The 21,429-nt window shown below is 43.7% G+C and overlaps 1 protein-coding gene across 1 annotated transcript in view; it reads left to right on the forward strand.

Annotated features, from left to right (window-relative positions):
* The window catches only part of LOC129556377 (phospholipid-transporting ATPase IB), a 485,203-nt gene that overhangs the window by 268,759 nt on the left and 195,015 nt on the right, over positions 1-21,429 (forward strand). Inside the window, exon 27 of the mRNA XM_055426358.2 lies at positions 2,432-2,542. Within this exon, the coding sequence (XP_055282333.2) occupies positions 2,432-2,542 (111 nt within the window). The remainder of the gene's footprint in view (positions 1-2,431; positions 2,543-21,429) is intronic.

Here is a 21,429-nt window from a genome sequence, read left to right on the forward strand (position 1 = left end):
AAATGAAAGGGCAGATGCAGAGGAGAGCAGGGCTTTGTGATTCTGTTTGGGGCTTTTCTTGTCCATCCAGCCTACATCACCTGTGCTGGAGGAGCTGATGGACAGCCCCAAAGACTGAACACGGAGGAACAACAGGGGTCTCTAGCCAACAAGCATCCCTGCATGTCCCTCCCGTCTGCCATCCTGTGCAGGTGTAGACAGAGATCCCATTATTTCAGGTTTGCATTCTGCTTACCTCATACCCTCCTCACCAGGATGTTTCCTCTGCCATAATTACTAGGTAGGACATGCCACAACTGACTGAGTTCCTTTGGCTGAAGTTAATACAGTGATAAACGTCTTTGGTCAAAGTTCATGCCTTAGCACTTGATCTGTTTATTTTAATGTGGATGAGCATGTTTTTGATGTATTCTTAAGAACATGCCCTGGAAAGTTATATCCAGAAGGAAATAAAGATTAGCTCAAAGACTTGTCCTCAGGAAAATTATGAAGTCGTCAAAGCCCTGGTTCTGTTTCTCCCCAGCTGGCCTGTGTTGTGTCCACAGGGTGGCCCCAGGCTGCCGGCCGGCCCGTCGGGGCCTCACTGTGCAGGGCCAGCCCGTGCCATGTTGTGTCTCCAGCCCTCCACTGCCTGTTCTCCTTGGAGAGAGTCATTTCTGCCCCCTGCCTCCTTAATGTTTTTTGAGCACCTCATGAAAACAGCATTTTGATTTAGGATTTTTGTTTTGTTTTCTGAAAAGAAATCACTGTAGCACTAAGCCAGGGCCTTCTGGATGGTTCCAACAGATGTCCTCTGTACTCATGGAAGGTTGAACGCCAGGGGGTCCAGGTCAAATACAAGCTTCCTCTTTATTTGTTTAGCCATTCCCCTTGGAATCCTTGATGACCCTGTATGGGAAGCTTTATTTCTCCACATGTACCCACTCCTGCCACTCCAGAGTCTCATTCAGCTTTTGGAGCCACAGGTAGACAAGCCATCTGCAGAAACTCGCCCAGATGTGGTTCACGTGGATTGAGCTCCTGTCCTTAGTGTTAACACCAGCTATTATGTGGCCTCCTCTCGAAAAAGTGTTTAAAAAATACTGTATCTTTGGCCAGTCTTTCTTTTCTGTATTTGGTTAAATGTAATTTCAAAAGTAACCTAAAGTTATTAGGAAGTTGACAAGAGCAGAACTCCTAGTATGTGTGCATGGTCCTCTCTCGTGGGAGAGTGACGGATCTGAGTTTGTGGGCTGCCCTGCGACTCAGAGCAGGAGGTAAGGTTTTAGTTCAAGGCAACCAAGGAGGACTCAGTGCCAGGAGAGGCTAACTGAATACATAGGAGCCGTGAAGTGAAGCAGGATCACCCTACCAATGCATACCACCAGAACACGCCCAGACTATGGCCCCAAAACAGCCCATCTCCCTCCCTCTGGCCCCTTGTTCGCACTTTTGGAGGCTTTTGTGAAATAGGACCCAGAAGGCAAAGTCAGGCTAAGGGGAGGCTGAGGAGATAGCATTGGAGTGGTGTCCAAAGACCCCCTGCCCCGAGGAGGATTTGAGAATTTTATTGGAATATTGTTGAATATTTCAGACTGCGAGAGCTAAGCCATTACATCACTCTCAACTTGGTGTCAGCTGCGTGTTGATGTTTCATTTGGACAGATGACTACATCCCATGTCAGCAAGAGGGGCTCTTACTTGTTGGAGGCCAGAAAAAGGGGAAGGAGATGGGTCTAGAAGTGGAGGGCAGAGTGTGCGTCTCTGTGTGTGGAGAGTCACTGTCTTTCACCTGCAGGCTGACAGTGGAAATAGGAATAGATAGTGTCTATATGCGCATCCCTCTTCTTAAAAGGATACGGGTACATATCCTTCTTAAAAGGATACAGGGGTCCCTGTCCCTTGCTCCTGTTGTCATTACAAAATTGGTGGTTGAATAGAAGCATCTGATTGCACTGCTCTTTTCTGCCAATTCTGGTTGCTCACCCCCTTTGAATAATTATGGAATTTAGAAAAATGGTAACCTGAACCCTGTATAAGAGACTGCAAAAGAGACATAGGCATTTAGAACAGTCTTTGGGACTCTGTGGGAGAGGGTGAAGGTGGAATGATTGGAGAGAATGGAATTGTAGCATGTATATTATCATAAGTGACCAGTCCAGGTTCGACGTATAAATTTTCCTCTGTTCAAAAAAAAAAAGAATAATTAATATCCTAAAAGCATTAGGGTACATAGAATTTCACAAGACAGCAATTTGAAGTCTAGCTGTGTAACTGGGGAAAATCATAACTCTGTAGCTTAAAGAGGAGACCTTAGTCCTTCTCACCTGGCCCGAAAGCTCTGCCTCTAAAGCGAGTGGCGTTCTTGGTCACCAGCAGAATCCGGGTTCCTCCACTCCCTTGCCCGTCTTCTCCGAAGGACGTTCCAGACCCTCTTTCTTTCCTTTTTCAGTTTTCCTACTTGGAGAAGCTCCTGCTGGTTCACGGTGCCTGGAGCTACAACCGGGTGACCAAGTGCATCCTGTACTGTTTCTACAAGAACGTGGTGCTCTACATCATTGAGGTGAGCAGGGCTGGCCCCTTCCTTCAGGAGGAGGGTCTGCATCAGCGGGACATTAGGTGACTTAAAGGAAGGGTTTTGTTCAGGGAAAACTTACTCCCCTGACGTGTGGAGATCTGCGACATCCACTCAGCCTCTTTGAAGCTGGGGACACCTTCTAGATCTAGTTTCGCTGGACCAAAAGTCAGACATCCCCGGCTGCCTTCTCCACAGCGTGTGCCCTTCTCTCTCTCCCTGATGGACAGACAGACAGGGCAAGGCCCTCTCCTCTGCGTGTCCCTCCTGCTGTCACTCACACCCTCCCCCACCCCTCAGTGGCCGGAGCCTGGGCAGCAAACGTTGGCACCTGGTGTGGTGGGTGCCGAGACGTTCCTAGGCAACCCAGCCTGTTTTTTCTTCACTGAATGGAAGAGTTTCTTGCTGGATGTCTCACGGACTCCGCAGGCTTCCTGAGCTTTTGGTTCTTGCTTCTGGGACATGTGGATGCTGCTGCTTTAGCCGGGAGGATGTGGGATTGAGTGGGGAGGAAGCCAGGAACATAATTAAAAATGTCTCAATGAACGCATTGAGTTGCCAGCCTGTTTTTCAAGACGCGGATGCGGTTGTAAGTGAAATACACATGTTGGTTGGAGGGACCAGCAGGGCGGAGGTGCTGGCCCAGGGACGAATGGAAAAGACACTTCAAGTTCCGCTCCGATGGGAGCACGCCACCTTGTTCCTCCTCCTTCAGAGCAGCTCTACTGTAAAGGTGTGGCCGTCACGACTAAGAGATTTCCAGACGTGTTTAGGAAAGAGGCAACAGGCAGTCACTCTGGGGAAATAGGGAAGCAGTGGTCATTGTGTGTGGGGCGGGTTATTTTGTGTCTGGTTTCTCCACTCTTGGCAGAAATAATAACCGAGGCATAGATCCACTGTTTCTGATGTGGTCCCTGAAAAGGCTCAGCTCAGATCGTGGGACATGGGGTTTGCTAGTGGAACCGTGGTTAACCATTTCTTGACCAAATCATCTGCTCCTTCCTGTTGAAGAGTCAGCTCAGACCTAGAGGTTTGCATCCCTCCCTCTGTAGCCATTTTGGAGAAGGCAATGGCAACCCACTCCAGTACTCTCACCTGGAAAATCCCGTGGATGGAGGAGCCTGGTAGGCGGGCAGTCCATGGGGTCGCTAAGAGTCAGACACGACTGAGCGACTTCACTTTCACTTTTCACTTTCTGTAGCCAAACTCCTACCAAGTAATTTCCCCAAGTTGCACAGGTTGTTCACTGCACAAGGCTGCCCAGCCAAAGCGGCTGAAACATAGGAAAACCTAGAGGAAGGGATGTGTTTTTCTTACCCCTGCAAAGGGCAGCCCACTTGCCTCGTCTGCTCGTGTGGTGCTGCCGTGTTCAACTCCACCCTGTCTGAGTGAGAGCGTTCAGGTGTTACCTGTCATAGATGCTGGGGCTTCTGTCTTCTTTCTGTCCACATTCTTGCAGTTCCCTTTCGGTGCTTAAAGATGTTTGCCAGCCCCTCCCCACAGCCTTTCCTGCATCTGTAACAGGAGTCACTCCTGAGTGTCACTCGGGGTCACAGATAATTGGTGCTGTGGTCTGGGGCGAGGAGCACTGAGGCCCTGGTGTCAGCAAGTTCCCACGTGTCAGTGTGTCTCGTGCATGTTCGTCTCTTGAAGCTGCTGGCTTCAGAAGCTTGCTCAATAATCTGGTTTTCCTCATGATCAGCACATTACAGATAGTCTAGACTTCTTATCAGAACCGTCCCCATGAAGCCCCAACCCTGGAGCTTTCCAGAGCTTCCTTGGGGGCCCTTCTTAGTCATTGACACCTACTATCTTGGCTTTTTCCTTAAAAAAAAAAAAAAAGCTTCCAGTGAGCTGACTCTGAGACGAGTACAATTTCAGTCTGTCTGAAAAATTCTGTTTGGCAGACTTTCAACTCTGAACGTGCCAGGCAAGTTCCTTACATTAATATTGGCTATTGTGGCTGAGCAGCAGGGGTTAAACAGTCTTGCGTAATTAGGCTTTTAAAACATTCTGTATAAAATGCAATGTCTCCACCGCTCTGTGCCCAATTTTCTCCTGGTGTGGCTGGGTGATCTTCATTTTAAAATAGGAAACGAAATCCTTCCTGAGCCCAGACAGAGCACTGACTCAGACTGCGTCTGCCATTCCTGCATAACCCTCATGGCATCAGTGGGTGCGCTTCGCGCGTAATTCAAACACAGGAAAATACTACGTGCATGCTGTTTTAGTGTATTTTTGAGCTGAAAGATCAAAAATGGTTGTAATTTGATTTGTTCATTTGCAATCACAAGTTTTACATTCTAAGGGTTACTTTGTAGTTAATTACTTATGGGAGAATAAATTAAATATATTGCGTGTTTTTCTTAAATGGTTTTCTTGTAGCTCAAGAAGAAACTCTTTGCAATAGCCAGGACGTTCTCATCTCAGATGCCCTGTGATACATGTAACTGTCACTTAAAAAGACAAACTTGAAATAATTTGCCAACTAAAAAAGGTATCAATAGAAAGGTATCAAGCATGTACACACACATATCTAGCCTTAGCCTTTAGTAGGAGAATCATTTGTTGTCGTCGTTTAGTTGCAAAGGCATACCCAACTTTTTGTGACCCCATGGACTGTAACCCACCAGGCTCCTCTGTCCATTGGATTCTCTAGGCAAGAATACTGGAATGGGTTGCCATTTCCTCCTCCAGGGGATGTTCCCAACCCAAGGATCAAACCCATGTCTCCTGCATTGCAGGCGGATTCTTTTCCCCTGAGCCACCAGGGAAGCTACCAAGAAGGTTCGTTCCATGACTTGAATTACCAGTAAAGGTGTTAGAAACAGGAACCCTTGACAAGTTTGAAGAGAGTAGTTTAATTCATTCACTCATTCGTTGCCAACAATTTGGAGCACGCATGCTCCAAATTCTGTGCCAGGCAGTGGGACTGCTCAGATGTGTTTTTCAGAAAGCCCATCCTGCCTGCATTAGAGATGCTTGAATGGGCAGACATCACTATTTTAAAGTATAATTAATATACCGTAAGATATACCATTTCTTGGCATACAGTTCCATGAATTAAAATAGGGTTTTTAATCATTAGAAACTAACTGGCAGTTTTCTGTCTGCTTCTCACAGATGATAGGAAACAAAAATGTCATAGAGAGTCCTGTGGATCGACGATGATAATGGTTGCAAAACAGTGAGAGTGTATATGGTGGCGCAGTGGTAAAGAACCTGCCTGCCAATGCAAGAGACCAGACGTGGGTTCTATGCCTGGGTTGGGAAGATCCCCTGGAGGAGGGCATGGCAACCCACTTCAGTGTTCTTGCCTGGAGAATCCCATGGACAGAGGAGCCTGGAGGGCTACAGTCCATGGGGTCACAAAGAGTCGGACATGTACAACTGAGCACACGTGTGAATGTATATACTAATGTCACCGAACTACACACTTGGAAATGGTTAAGGTGGTGAACTTTATGTGAATTTTGCCACAGTTTTTTGCTAAAATGTTAAAGAATGTCACAAGCATTTGGCTGGTTTAGTCATATTGAGGGGAAACCAAAAAAATGTGTATCAGCTTATTGAAGGCTTGAAAGACAAACTTCACATGTAGTTTTGTACTAAAACCAAGCAGATGCTGAATTTAATGGCTGTGACCAGATGGACCATACTTCTCAGAAGGAGAAACCTTGTCATGGGACTGACTTGGGAGAGGGGTGGCTTCACAAGCTGGCCAAGCAGGCGGGACCCCTATCAGCCAGTTGGAGGGGAGTGTGCCTTGTGTGTCTGCATTCAGGGCAGGAAAAGGAATGGAATTAGCAGAAGCAAGGAGGGCATGGGTGGCCACCAGAGTGGCCAGAGGAGGGCCTGAAAACCAGACAGGAGCTTTGTTGCTCTTAGAGGCTGGGATTTGTTTTTCATTCTGGAATAGGCATGTTCCACAGTAAAAGCGGCTTCAGAAAATGTGTCTGTCAGTGTGGCAGGCAGATGGTAAGCAGAGACCTTTAATGTACTTCTGTTTAACCTGGGGCATGAATCCTGGCCATCATGATGGTGAGCAGTTGGTGGCTCCTAATACAGAGAATAACCATGACACATAGATATCGAGGTGAAAAAAAATAGGAATTTTTGTACCACTTAGAGTGAGTGCCTGCTTATTTTTGGCACCATATATGAGAAATTTTGATGTTTTCTTGGGGTCGTTAAATTGGTATGGGATACAGGCCAGGAAATGGGATGCATATTAGCCTGGTGGTCTGGAAATGTTATCACCAAATGAGAAATAGAGATTTAAACTATTGCATTTTGGGGTTGTGGTAAAGAACCCTCCTGCCAATGCAAGTTGATGTAAGACACACAGGTTTGATCGCTGGGTTGGGAAGATCCCCTGGAGGAGGGCATGGCAATCCACTCCAGTATTCTTGCCTGGAGAATCCCATGGACAGAGGAACCTGGCAGTCTACAGTTCATAGGGTCACAAAGAGTTGGACACGACTGAAGCGACTTAGCACACACACACGGGATCCAGATGAACAAGACAGAGTCCTGGCTCTTGGAGTCAAGTGAGGGGACACGAAGAAGAGCACCCACCGCTCAGACGACTTCCAGGAATATGCTTGCAATGAGATCTGTCAGAAGGCGTGCTTCACATCCAGGAAGGGTGGCAGCCTCCAGGTTCTAGGATGAAACAAGTCAGCACCTGAAGGATGAGGAAGGGCTGGGGCTGGAAGGGAAGGTTAGACCCATGTACCAGGGGGAGCCCACACCTGCTGTTCCCATCCCATGCCCTGTTTACTCCAGCGCTGCAGAGAAGTAACACAAGTAAACAGTAGGAAAAAGTGCATTTTGTTGGGATTTTATGTTTCAAAGGAAGACGGCTGCAGAACTTGTTAGACGTGGGCTCAGGACCAGCCTCTCAAAGCCTAGTTGGTTGCTGCTGGTCCTTAGAGCTGGGAGTGTGTTAGCAGAAGGCGAGGGGAGGAGAAAGGGAGAGGAGCGGTCACCAAGCCAGAGAAGTCTTAGCAGTCCGGAGGGATCCCCCCACCAGATACCCAAGCACTTTGAACTTTATAAAAATAGACTCTTACTGCTTTTTACAGGTGACAGTATATGCTTTTTTAATGATGTTTTCGCAGCTGCTTTACCTAAGAGGATCGTTATAAAGATTCAGCGTTCTGGAAGAAAAAAGTATTCAGCCATGGCTGTTTTAAAAATCGAGTCTCTAACTCCATAAAATGTTTAAGCCTCCCTGGAATTAAAAAAAAAAAAAAGAGGCGCAAGTCCAAAAACAAAAAAAAGACTTTGTGAGCTCTACAGTATGCATTATTCCAGGTGACCACGTTTCCCCACCACCTGGTACTTGGGCCAAAAAAAGAAAAACAAAACAAAACACCCAGACCCAGCAAAGTGTCCAGCTCATCACGTCTGGTCTGCATTAAAGCTCACAGGTTCCAACTCGCCTCCCGTCCTGAAGGCCTCCTGCTTCCAGAGACAGCTCCACACAGGGCAGTACTGGGTGCTTCTCTATCCACCAGATTGGTGGGGATGTCCAGGCACAGTGAGTGACCACACCCAATAAACACACACTCAACTGAGCGGGCTTCAGTAGAGGCCAGCCTCTAGGAAACTGTCAGGCTTTTTGGTTTTCTTTTTTGTTTGTTTTGTTTTTAGGATAGAAGAGAAGGTTTGCACTTTGTACTGTGTGTCTTGCCTTTTAGGAAATGCCTGTCTGGTCTAACCTTAAATCTTTCCTAGTGGAATTTTCACATGGAGAAATATCCCCTCCAAGTGTTAGACAGTTAATTCATTTTACAGTGTGTTTAATCTCGTCTTTTGAGGGTGAACTATAATTTTGATTGCATTCTTTACACACTTTATGGGTTTTCCAGGTGACTCAGTAGTAAACAATCCACCTGCCAATGCAGGAGACAAGATGTGGGTTCGATCCCTGGGTTGGAAAGATCCCCTGGACAAGGAAATGACAAACCACTCCAGTATTCTTGCCATGGACAGAGGAGTCTGGCAGGTACAGTCCATGGGGTCACAAAGAATCGGACATGACTGAGCACATGAGCACACAAACTTTCCTACTCAAACTAACTTCCATTTCAGCGGAAACTCTCAAATAGATTTTCATTCTCAGGAAGTTGATTTTACCAGTTAGGTTTTTCATCTGCTGTTTTTTTCTTGCCATTTTCCTCTGTTTGATTTGCTCTCCTGAAATGTATTTTATCCTCTTCTTTCTTTTGAAAGTAGAGCCTGGGTTTCCTAAAACTATTGAAAACAGATTTCCTTTCATTTTTACAGTTAATTTTGAGGTAATGTCTCAGCACAAATCCATTGTGATTCCTCCTGTCTGTGTTCATTTCTGTACACTGGGGGGCACTGGGCTGAGCAGCTGTGGTGGAAGGTCCAAGATCAAGAATGGAGGATTTGGGACTACCCTAGTGGTCCAGTGGTTAAGACTGTGCGCTTTTACTGCAGGGGACATGAATTCAGTCCTTAGCTGGGGGTGAAGATCCCACATGCCACACAGAACATCCAAAGACTAATTTTTAAAAAATTTTTCTAGAAAGCAGAGAATTTGATTATAGACCCAGAAGATACAAAGTGACAACAGAAGGCACCTTCTGTAGACGACAAAGTTGGTAGCGGTGAGGGGGCAGTGACAGTAACAGGCAGAGTGTATTGATTGATGATGTGTGACTCCAATGGCAGAAAAATCTTTTCCATTATAGGTTACGAGATATTGAACATAGTTCCCTGTGCTATACAGTAGGTCCTCGTTGTTCACTTTATATGTAGTAGTATGTATTTGTTAATCCCAAACTCCTAATTTATCCGTCCCCTTTCCACTTTCATAACCATAAATTTGTTTGCATCTGTGAGTCTATTTCTGTTTTGTAAATAAGTTTGTTTTATTATTTTTTTAAGATTCCACGTAGAATTGATAGTGTATGATATTTGTCTTTCTCCTGACTTCACCTAGTATGATAATCCCTAGGTCCATCCATGTTGCTGCAAACGGTATTATTGCATTCTTTTTTTATGGCTAATATTTCATTCTGTATGTGTGTGTGCACGTTTATATATATCAGATCTTCTTTATCCATAAATGTTTAACTTGCTTCCGTGGCTTGACTATTGTGAATGGTGTTGCTATGAACATTGGGGTGCATGTATCTTTTTGAATTAGAGTTTTCAACTTTTTTGGATATAAGCCCAGGAGTGAGATTGCTGGGTCGTATGGTAGCATGGCTCATAGTTTTAAAATATCTATTATAGGCAAGTAAAATGTAATTACTTATGGTAATGCAATTCATCTTTCTGTTTCTTGTACTTGAGAGTTTTCTGGCTTTGACTTTTAGTTGAAATCATTCCTATTAATAAGCACCACATTAGAAACTCATCTTCCCTCCAGTAAAGGCCTGTACCCTTAAGTGGTAGCTAATCTCTGCTGCATTCTAACAGCTCATTTGAGCCCTGTATTGTTTTTCCAACAGGTGCCCTTTCCTTCTTATTTCCAAGGTTCTGGCAGACCCAGTAGACTGTTTCAAGAAAGCTCAAGAGTAATGTATATATTTTCTTGCCTGATCTTTCAAACGAGGGGAAACAAAGTAGATTGGTGCAATCAGATGCTGCCAGTACCTCCAAAGCATGCCATTAAAAGAATATTGATTAAATATTGCCCTCTTTTATCTAGGGATCATTGGATGAAGTTTATCATTCCTCCTTAACTAAGCTGCATGTTGTTCTGATCTGTTGTGGGACACTTGTCAATTTGAAAATTGCTTTTTCGTAACATGGGCTATTAATTAGAAGCTGTTACCTCCTCATTAGCTTCACCTAATTAGTTTCCCTTATTCCTTTGAAAGTATTTATTAGTAAGGTATGCCATTCTCCATTCTAAGGTATGCCATTCTCTCATACGGTGTAATTTACAAGGACAAAATTAATACTTTTTAGCATACAGTTCTGTGAGTCTTAACAAATGCATTGCCACTCTCGGATATAGAACAGTGTCATCATTACCCAAACCTCCCCCAGCTCCCTTTGTATCAGCTTCTACCCCCACACCCAGTCCCTGGAAATGACCCGGTCTGGTTTCTGATTCTATAGTTTTGCCTTTCTTAGAATGTCATAGGCATGTAACTGCATAGTGTGTGGTCATGCTGGCTTCTCCTTGCAGCATAATGCATTTGGGATTCATCCACGTTGTTGAGAGTGTCAGTAGTTTATTCTTCTTTATTGCTGAGTAGTATTCCTTTATGGACTTCCCTGGTAGCTCAGCTAGTAAAGAATCCACCTGCAATGCCGGAGAACTGGGTTCGATCCCTGGGTTGGGAAGATCCCCTGGAGGAGGGCATGGCAACTCACTCCAGTATTCTTGCCTGGAGAACCCCATGGACAGAGGAGCCTGGTAGCCTACAGTCCATAGGGTCGCAAAGAGTTGGACACAACTGAGTGACTAAGCACAGCACAGTATTCCTTTATAGGAATAGAGTTTCCCGTGGTTGGGGAGTTCTGGAAACCCAATCCCAGGGGGTTGAGAACCAGGGGCCAGGAAGTCAGTGAACTCCAGATAATATCATAGTTTAAGGAAGGGCTGGAGTCAAGTTTGACTGGGATGACACTGGCCATAATAAAGCAAGATGGTGGTAGTGGATAGGTGAGTCAGCCTGGTGAATGTTGTCTGCTGAACCCCTCCGGGAAGAGAAAAACCAGTGGCCCACAGACTTGTCTGCTAGAGCCACACTTCCATCCACTGTCTGGCTGGTGACCGTCAGCCCAGGGCACCATTGCCATGGCAGCATTGGCCATGGCCAGAGGCTCCACCTGGAGGCTTTGCCTCCAGCTTGTGCCATGCAGACTAAGCCCCAGACCACTCCCAGCCTCAGTATCCTTCTCTGTAAAATGGCGATAAGAAAGCACATGGATCAAAAAGTTGGTGAGGAGTAAGTGAAATCACCATGGAAAGCCTTTAGCCAGCTGCATAGCAGCCCTCACATCACATCAGCCTTTAGCATCCCTATAAGTTATTTCATATCTGATACCCTTACAGCTACACTGTGTTCACAGGCTTCTCGAGATGCTTCTCATCCCTGCTTCTTCCAGAAAAGGAATCTAGTTTTCTAGTCCCCCTCCCCAACAACAGGAAGCCTTCTGGGAAGGAGGCATGTCTTCCCTCACTGCTTCTGTAGATGCTCTGCCTTAAGTGTGGCTCTGATTATATAATCCTAAATCCTGCAGCTGTGGATAATCGAGGTCGAGCAAAACAACCAGGACCAATCTGCTAGATTAACTGGAAGTTTGCTTGCTTCCCATCTGTGCATTGCTAATAATTGAGGTGCTGATACATTGTTTTCCAGTATCATGGGCCCCTGTCCATAACTGAGAAAGAGTTCTCACATTATTTGCGGTCTCATCTTCTGCCCTGACCCCCAGAGTGTCCCCTGCAAATTTCATCACGTAGCCTAGCTCGGTGCTCACACACTCTGCCCAAGTTACATCAGGAGCATTTAAATGAAACATTGAAACTGCATCCTCTCCCCAGTCCACCCTGCTGGACTTTGCTGGACGGAATCCACGTGAGAGGGCTTCTCCCCCAGAGTATGAGATTTGCCAGTTTCTTTCAAAGTCAGGCCATCTCATGTGGACTGAAGGTCACTCTCCAAGCTGTAAAGGATCAGGATGCCTGTCTGCTTTAGAAGCCAAAATAATCCTGTCTCTGGGTGCCTGCTGATCGCATGAAAACACACCCTCCTCTTTCCTCATGTACAAACCGGGTGGGAATTGTGCTGTCAAAAAGGTAATGTCAGCGCTTTCAGGTGGGTAAAGTGCTGTGTTGATCTTGGGCGTTTTCCACTTATAGTTTTAAAGTATCCAGAAGTTCTGCCAGTTACACCTGCAAAAAGGTGCTTTGAAATTCACCTGCTTTGGGCTCTCTACCATAAGAGCAGGTGACAGTGAGATACTGGTCACCAGTATGTGTTGGTATGAAAATAAAAAGTAACTTTTCCTGGGTTCTTATTGCTATTCTTGCTGATGAGTGTATTTTCAATCTTTAAAAGTCGGGTGCATTTGGTATGTATAGCCTGACTTTTTTGATGGGGGAGGAGACTTGCCAGAGAAACCAAAAGGCGGTGCTCTAAAGCATTCCTGTGCTATTTGGTGGGTCATAGTAAAGGCCACTGGGGTCCATTCTTATAATAGTTAGCTGATGTAAAACATTTGAGTTAGTGCATTTGACTTAGTGATTCTTTCTGGAAACATTAAAAGCTCATACTAAGTACTTGCAGTATCTTGTTACTTTATCCTCAAATGTATCTGAAAAGACTGATGGAAGACTCACCTTAGGAAAGTTATACAGCAGCTGTGGGTTTTTCCTCCCACCTGAATCACACCAAGCAGATGGCTCTTGTTTTAACACAGGTCTCCTGGTCACATCTTTCTCGAAGTTCCTCCCAGTTATAAGCACTGCCATAGATGCACAAGAGCCATGTATATACAAATACACTCGGAGCTTGCTTTTCCTTCCTATTTCTCTTTGTGTGGTCTGATAGGAATCTGTGATGGAAATTCCCTGGGACTCCTGCCACAGGAACCCTCACTGGATGTGTCTTCCTGCATCCCTCCTCTTATTGGCTACTTCCTATAACGACAGCCAGCACCCTGGTTACCCTGCTTCAGGCCCAAGTCTGTGCAGAGAGGAGTCGTGAGTGATGATCTGCTGCTTCTCTTTTCTGTCCTGTTTCTGTGGCATCTGTCACAATGTATAATCCCCCTGGTGGTATCGGCCTATATAAAAAAATGCTCATCAGTGGTTTCTAAACGTTCAGCACAAATGGAAAAACAAAGAACCCTCAGTTCTATTTAAAACAATTAAGTCTTATTGCTGCTGATTAAGTTGGTAGAAGGAATTCTAAAAAATAAAATTAAAATTATATTTAAAATCAAATTTTTCTGCCTATGGTGAGTTACAGAAATATTTGTCTTAAACATTAACCATAAGGATATATTCAGTATCCTGTGATGAACTGTAATGGAAAAAAATATCAAAAAAGAATGAATATATATATGTGTATATGAATCACTTTGCTTATAACAGAAATTAATACATTAAAAATCAACTGTACTTAAAAAGGATATATTAAAAATGACTGTAAGTGTCCTAAGCTAGAGTAAGAAAAGTACTACTATAAAAGTCAATGTGAATAAACAGGAAGACCTTCCCACTCTTGGATATGAAGAAATTCGCACACAGACACACAGACATTCAGATACATACATACATGCGCATACATATTTATGTATAATATATGACAGTTAGAGGGGCTTCCCTCATAGCTCAGCAAAGAATCCACCTGCAATGCGGGAGACCTGGATTTCATCCCTGGGTTGGGAAGATCCCCTGGAGAAGGGAAAGGCTATGTATTCCAGTATTCTGGCCTGGAGAATTCCACAGACTGTATAGTCCATGGGGTCGCGAAGAGTTGGAGACGACTGAGCGACTTTCAAATGACAATAAGTATCAAAATGATTATTTACTTAGACGAGGAAATGCTGAAGATCATAAGAAAATATAAATAGGAGGAAAGAGCCTGGAAATTTTGAAAATAAGGGTGTTAAGAAGGATTTGTCATACCAGATGTTAAACATAGTATAAAAATATAGCAATAAAAGCCACTGGGACTGTGCATGGACAGAGCAATAAAACTGAATAGAGAAAACACACAATCTGAATTCCAGCAGGATCTTTGAGTCATGATGAAACTGGCATTTGAAATGAGTGGGTCCAAGATCTTGACATAAATGCTAATGGGCAACAGGGAGCCATTTGGAAAAACTATTTCAGTGGATTGGTAATTCTTTACTGTTGTCACCAAGGTTAATTCCAAATGGATTTGAGGTTGGTTGGCTGATTGGTTTAAAAAACCATTCCATGCTGCGGAAAGGCAATGCAGTCATGTGGTAAGCTGTAAAACCCCATCCAAAATGGAGAATATAAACCTGCCTGTGTCTCTACTCTCTCCGCATCATTGCCCCCTGCCCTCTGAAGGGGTCCCTCGTACATCTTTCTGGCATTTGTTTATGGATACTGAATTATATGATTATTCACCATTGTGTGTGTGTGTACGTGCGTGCTCAGCCGTGTCTGACTCTTTGTGATCCCATGGCCTAAAGCCTGCCAGGTTCCTTTTCCTAGGGATTTTCCAGGCAAGAATACTAGAGCAGGTTGCCGTTTCCTCTTCCAAGGCATCTTCCCAACCCAGGGATTGAACCCATGTCTCTTGTGTTTCCTACATTGGCAGGCAGATTCTTTACCACTGTGCCCCCTGGGAAACTCACCATTAGGCTTTCTTTTTTTTGCACAGAAGGCCGCATTCTACTGACCTCTTCTGTATCCACTTTTGTGATATAATGTATCCCAAGAATCTCTCCACATAATACTGGAGTGCCTCCTCAATCTTCTTCAATAGCAGAGTGTTCAGTTAGGTAAATAGCTTATTTAACCAGTCCCCTTTTGATGGGCACTTGGGTTTTTTCCAACTTCAACATTTTCCTTTAACAAATTATGCTGCAGTGTTGGATAAATTCCCAGAAGTGGGACTTCCATGTCAAAGGGTAAAAGCATTAATAATTTTGATAAACACTGTCATTTTCTCTTTTTTAAAAAAATTTTCTAGCAGTACCTTATATATTGTGGAGATTAGTGTGTGGTATGAGTTGCAAGCATTTTATTTTTCATGGTAAAAGATTGGAATCATTCTAAGCCATTAACTGCAGGTTGGGATTCCTGAGAAGGAGACTCTGAGATGTAGTTGGCATGAGGGGTGTTTGTTAGGAAGTGCCCTTGAGATCAGCGTCTCTCTATGGGCAGGATGGAAGCTCCTGGAAACTGTGACTCAGGCAAATGTATGTATGGGACCCTGGGTCAGATGGCTGGCCAGGGGCAGAGCCAGGAGGGGACCACAGGCCCTGCTCCTGATGGAGCACAGATGCAGGCTGCTGCTTCTAAGGACAGTATCTTATAGAAGGCCCCAGCTCAGAAGACATGATTCCAAAAGAAACAAGTGGGAGGAAGCAAAGAAAAGCAAAGAAGGAAAGCTTCCTTAGGAAGAGGGTATGCAAGTGAGGCTGGGAAGTTGTAAGTAGGGTTGAATGGTTGAAAGTTAGGAATAAAAGAAATGCCTAGAAATGCAGCAGGAGTGAAGGTAAGCCTCAGGTATGGGTGAGTCCTGGCATTTTAAACATAGCAGCAGTGCGTCTGCCTCCAATGCGGGAGACCCTGGGTTTGTTCCCTGGGTCGGGAAGATCCTCTGGAGAAGGAAATGGTAACCCACTCCAGTATTCTTGCCTGGAGAATCCCATGGATGGAGAAGCCTGGTAGGCTATAGTCCACAGGGTCGCAAAGAGTCGGACACGACTGAGCGACGGAATGGAACGGAACGGAGCAGTGATATGATGAGATGTACGCTTCTGAAAGATCTTTCTGGTAGCAGTTCATGTTGATGGTTCATAACAGAGCAACAGATGCTGTTTTACGCAGAGGGTGCTACCAATGTGTCTTTAAGTCCTGTGATCTTCATACAAAGTGCCCCTGTCACTCCTGAACTAAGCACTGGGACTGTGATTCTCTTTGCTGATTCAGGCTGGACTGTTGTAACACCCTGAAGCAATAGATGTTTCTGAGCCCAAACTTGTACTGCTCTCCACACGCCAGTAAATTGGAGATGACTTGTCGGGGCAAGGAATAGTGGCTTTATCCGGAAAGCCAGCAGACTGAGAAGATGCTGGACTCCTGTCCCAAAGAACCACCTTCCCTGAGCTTGATTTCAGACTTCTTTGATATGGAAAGGGGAGGGATGTGGTTGGTTGGTGAAAACTTCTTGGTGTCAGGATCCTTTATTCTTGCTATTGTCCAGGTAAGTCAGGTCATAATAGTCCTGTAAACCCTTCAACAAGACAAATTATTCTCTGGTAACTTTTTATATCTATATGAATGGGAAGTTCTATATCTTTAAAGATCAGAGTCTTGAGAATAGGCTCTCCTGTATATTTTAGGCTACAGGCAACATTCTTGACTTGTAAAAGCAAGAGAATATAAAAGTTAAAGAAACAGACCCAACATGTAGTCAGATTTGTTCTTCTCTGTTATATGGATACCAGGTGACTTCCAAGGGTAAAGCATAAAAGGTCACCACCCTTGGAAACCAGCTGTCCTGTTGTAGGAAGACCAGGGCAAAGGGGAGGGCGCACAGAGCTTTCTGGTTAACAGTTCTCTGAGGCCTCAGCTGCCAGCCCCACCCCGAACTGATGCTAGGGTAGTAGAGCTTGCTTCCTGCTGAGCCTGCCAAGGGGCAGACCTGTGAGCCATATTCACCTCATCCTCACTTTGAGCCACTAAGTCTTGTGAGTAACTCTTTAAGGAACCACAATCACTGGGACAAATAGCTCTGCCCATTTTGATTTTAATTAATGCCCCATCCGGCCAACGAATTTTTTTATCTTTTAGTTCATGTTTCTTTGAGCCAGGCACTCTGGGCAATGCTGTGTTATGTATTAATACAAACAATCCGTTCATCAAAAAGCAGCCTGGTTACAAGGACCCTGTCACCAGGAGACATAATGATTAGGTACCAGGTGCGCTGCCCTCTGTCCTTTCCCCCTGGACCTGCCGAGACACTGAAACCATCCGTGTCCCAGTGACAGGAAAGTACCAGGTCTTCCTCTGGACGCACCAGTCTATGCAGTTGTTAAAACTCATGGGACCGTACCTAGAACAGGGCCAATTTTACTGTATATAAGTTATATCTAAAAATAAATATAAATAAGTGGAGAGAGAGCATACTAATTGCTTCCTGATATTTGAATCAGGTCAAGCGCCACATCTATCAGAAAGGCCTTTCATTTATATCGAACTTCTCCCCTCCTGTCCTCTTGCTGCTCTCAACATGCATGCGCGCGCGCACACACACACACACACACACACACACACATATAAACATGCATACACATAGAGTTTGTCTCACTTTCATAAGCTCACACATTTTTTGTTGTAATTGCTTTAGTGTTAGTTTCTGCTGTATGAGGAAGTGAATCAGCTATATGTGTATGTGTATGTCTCTATATATGTGTGTGCATACGTATGTCTCCTCCCTCTCATCCCACCCCACCCCACCCTCTAGGTCATCACAGAGCACTGAGCTGAGCTCCCTGTGTGATACAGCAGCTTCCCACTAGCTAGCTTTTACACATGGTACTGTATATATGTCAGTGCTACTTTCTCATTTCATGCCTTCCTTCCCCCCACGTGTCCACAAGGTCATTCGGGACATCTGTGCCTCTATTCCTACCCTGCAAATGGGTTCATCAGTTCCATTTGTCTAGATTCCATATATATGCATTAATATATGGTATTTGGTTTTCTTTATTCTGACTTAATTCAGTCTATATGACAGACTCTGGGTTCATTCACATTACTTCAACTGACTCAATTTCCTTCCTTTTCACAGCTGAGTAATATTCCAGTGTGTGTGTGTGTGTGTGTATCACATGTTCTTTATCCATTCCTGTGTCCATGTATATCTAGGTCTCTTCCATATCCTGGCTATTGTCAGTGGTGCTGCAGTGAACATTGGGGTTCGTGTGTCTTTTTGAATTAAGGTTTTCTCAGGTTATGTGCCCACTATCACACACACTTTCTTATAGTCATTTTTGATGGGTAGGCCTGCTAAGGCTGGTCCATGCAACCATGCTGGTTGATGCAGCAGACAGAGCTGTGATCAGAAGATTGATTCTATAACTTATAAAACTGGGGAACACTTGACCAAACTAAACTTTGTCTCCCTGACCACAGCCAAAGCCTGGGAAAGTGATGCAAACCCTTCACATGTGCATATGTGAAGAGCACTAGGTAGTTTTCTCTCATTCCACTTTCTCATCCTTGAGAGTTTATGTGGTTCAAAGGTTCCATCGGGCTGTCACAGCTTCATCCTGCTCATTATTTTTGAGTTGTAAGAAGATAGCTAAAATGCTCATATTTCTACACATTTCCTTAACTTTCAAATGTGAATATTACAGTAAATAATAAACCACAATTCAAAGATGCAAACACCTCCTGTGCCCACATTTAGCATATTTAGTCAATTTCTTTTCCATTCTCACTTAATGACAGCTGAATGAATTTCTTTAGGATGACAGATTGTCAGCACATTGATGTAGATTGCTTTAGTTGTATATTTTTGGTGGGTATGAATGATTTTTGAGTGAGTTTTGCTCACCAATACAATAATAAGGAGAAGGATTGTTATTCCATGTACCAAACTTACAGAATCTTTTCCCTCTTTTTGTGGGGTTATGGTCAACCCAATCTGTACTTAATAGCAAGTATTTTACAAAAGAAAAAGAAAATTTGGAGTTTGTCGAAATTCTCACATTTACAGAAATAGACCTGTGAGTTAATAGTAAAGAAATCATCTGAATCTTCTTGACTGAAGACAGAGGGGGAAAAAATTAATAGTTTAGAATTGTTTTTTCTCCTTTATTGTATTTTGTTACTTGGATAATGTGTGAGGAAAGAAACTGATCAAAACATGGTAGACAGGGCATTTCCTTACATTTATTCATGAAACTGAACTGAAATCTGTTGTTGTCAGGACAGTATTTTCCTAACATATCTATTTGGAGAACTATGATCACTCTGAGATCCTGGATCCTTGACTAGGATCAGGGGCTCAACTTGTGTCTATGACCCAGTTATGACCCGAGGTTCTGGAATTTGCTCAGGAAGCAGGCTGTGTGTTTTCTGCCTCTGAATGTTTGGGACCATCTCATTGGAAATGGCCATTGTGTTGCCCAAAAGCATCACCTGCCTTGATATCTTTTAAACTGGTAAGATTTTATAGGACATGGACCCAGGGAGGTGAAAACACCATCACATGGGTGAAGAGGTAATTTTGTGTAGCAGAGAAAGCAATTTTAATTTTCCTTTGGAAAATAATTAACAGCCACCAGAGACCATGAATCCTTCAACTGCCCACAAACAGCGAAGGTTCCTTGGCAGGGTCCTTGGTGGGTAGTTGGTGGAGTTTTTTTGGGTGAATCCAGAAACATCCTGCAGGAATGTGGGGGCCCCACAGAACTCCAGCTCTGAGTGCCTGATCCTACCCGTGGAATCTCAGGTCTCTCATACTTGCCCACATCACCCTGACCCTTTCCTGGCTGTCTGAGCAGGAAGCTTTGTCCTACCCCTTAGTGGATGGAGGCCCCGGGGCATTATTACCTCATTGGTCACAGGAATAAGAGAGTCTGGAGAGGTGACTTAAAATAACAACGATAGTGAATTGAAAAAGAATATCAAAATGAAACTACTAAGACATACTTGCAGATATGAGTGCCATTCGCAGCTTCACTTCTGACCCCGGAACTGTACATTGTAGCCGAGCTGTACCCTTGGGCTTCACCTGCATCAAATCCTTCTTTTTAGGGTGAAGTGTAGACTGGGTGGGAAACCTTTTGATACTTTATTTGCAGTTACTGCCCCATTTTAAACCTGTATTTTAAAATGTGATGACTGTGTATTTTTAATGACCACGAGAAAACTTTCTTAAGATAATGACATTTTTATACCATATAAACTCAGCTATGCAAATCTATGTGCATATAAAAAAGAGTAGAAGGACAAATATCAATATATTCTCATGCTCACATTTGAGTAAATGTATGGGTGATTTTTCTGTGTTTTATAGATATTTTTAAATGTCTCCTAAAATAGCATATTGATTTTATATGCAGGAAAATGTAATTTTAATTAGTATGTGTATGAATAGATGCTCTAATGAAGAGGGTTAGAAGAAAGGCAACCAGAAATTATAGTTGTCATATGTATTAAAAAAAAAAAAATCACTCCCCAAATCCATTGAAACTCAAGTAGGCCATTGCAACAAAAATTAGGCTGTTATAGGGAAAGTATCAGGAAATCTTGTATTATCACATATGTTTTGCTGTTAATCATACATATTTATTTACAGACAGTTTTCCCTGAAAGATACATACTGTGAAAGTTTTTCAAAATGATACTCACCTTGGCTGGATTTAATGAACTCTCTCTTCAAGGGTCTCTAGTGGACATTAGGTAATTTACACCTCTGCATGAGTTGACTTCTGAACACATTCAAATATAATAATAAAAACTTGCCGCAGTGAGGGGTAAACAAAATAGCTGTGTTGTACCTATTTCAATCGTTAATTTCTTCTCGCTTTCATTGCAGTCAGGTGTGTTGTCTTCTGTTGAGTTCTTCTATATTAATTTGCTCCTTTTTTGGTTTTAAAATATGCTTGTGTATTTAAAAGTTTATACTTGTAAGCTGGTTAAAGCAATAAGCTTTTTATGTTTATAAAAAGCTTTAATCCAAAGAAACTGAGGGACACTTTCACCTGCAACTGTATAGACTATTAAGCATATATATTTATTTTGGGGGAAATTTGATGTATAGGTTGTATTAGTATAGGTTCTATTTAAGTTCTGTCTTCTACTTTAGGCATTGGAAGGGCCAAACTAGTATTATTTGATGGTCTGAGTGTGTGAAAGTAGGATCTCCAAGGGCCTATTGACTGTTTCACTACCACTTGTGATGGCACATTTTTGAAATTTATTTAACATCACATGCTGAATTCATAAAAATTAAACATCTTGATATTAACTGTCTTTCTGCATTTCAGCGTCCTCGTTGACTTTCTACCCTAAATGGTAGTTGCAGCAGTTAAATAGTATTGACTTGTGGGTGCCTGCTGCTGCTGCTGCTGCTAGGTCACTTCAGTCGTGTCCAACTCTGTGCGACCCCATAGACGGCAGCCCACCAGGCTCCCCCATACCTGGGATTCTC

Source organism: Moschus berezovskii, chromosome 13 (assembly GCF_049115385.1).
Source record: "Moschus berezovskii isolate FMDL1 chromosome 13, NW_MosBer_1.0, whole genome shotgun sequence".
Classification (NCBI taxonomy): Eukaryota; Metazoa; Chordata; class Mammalia; order Artiodactyla; family Moschidae; genus Moschus; species Moschus berezovskii.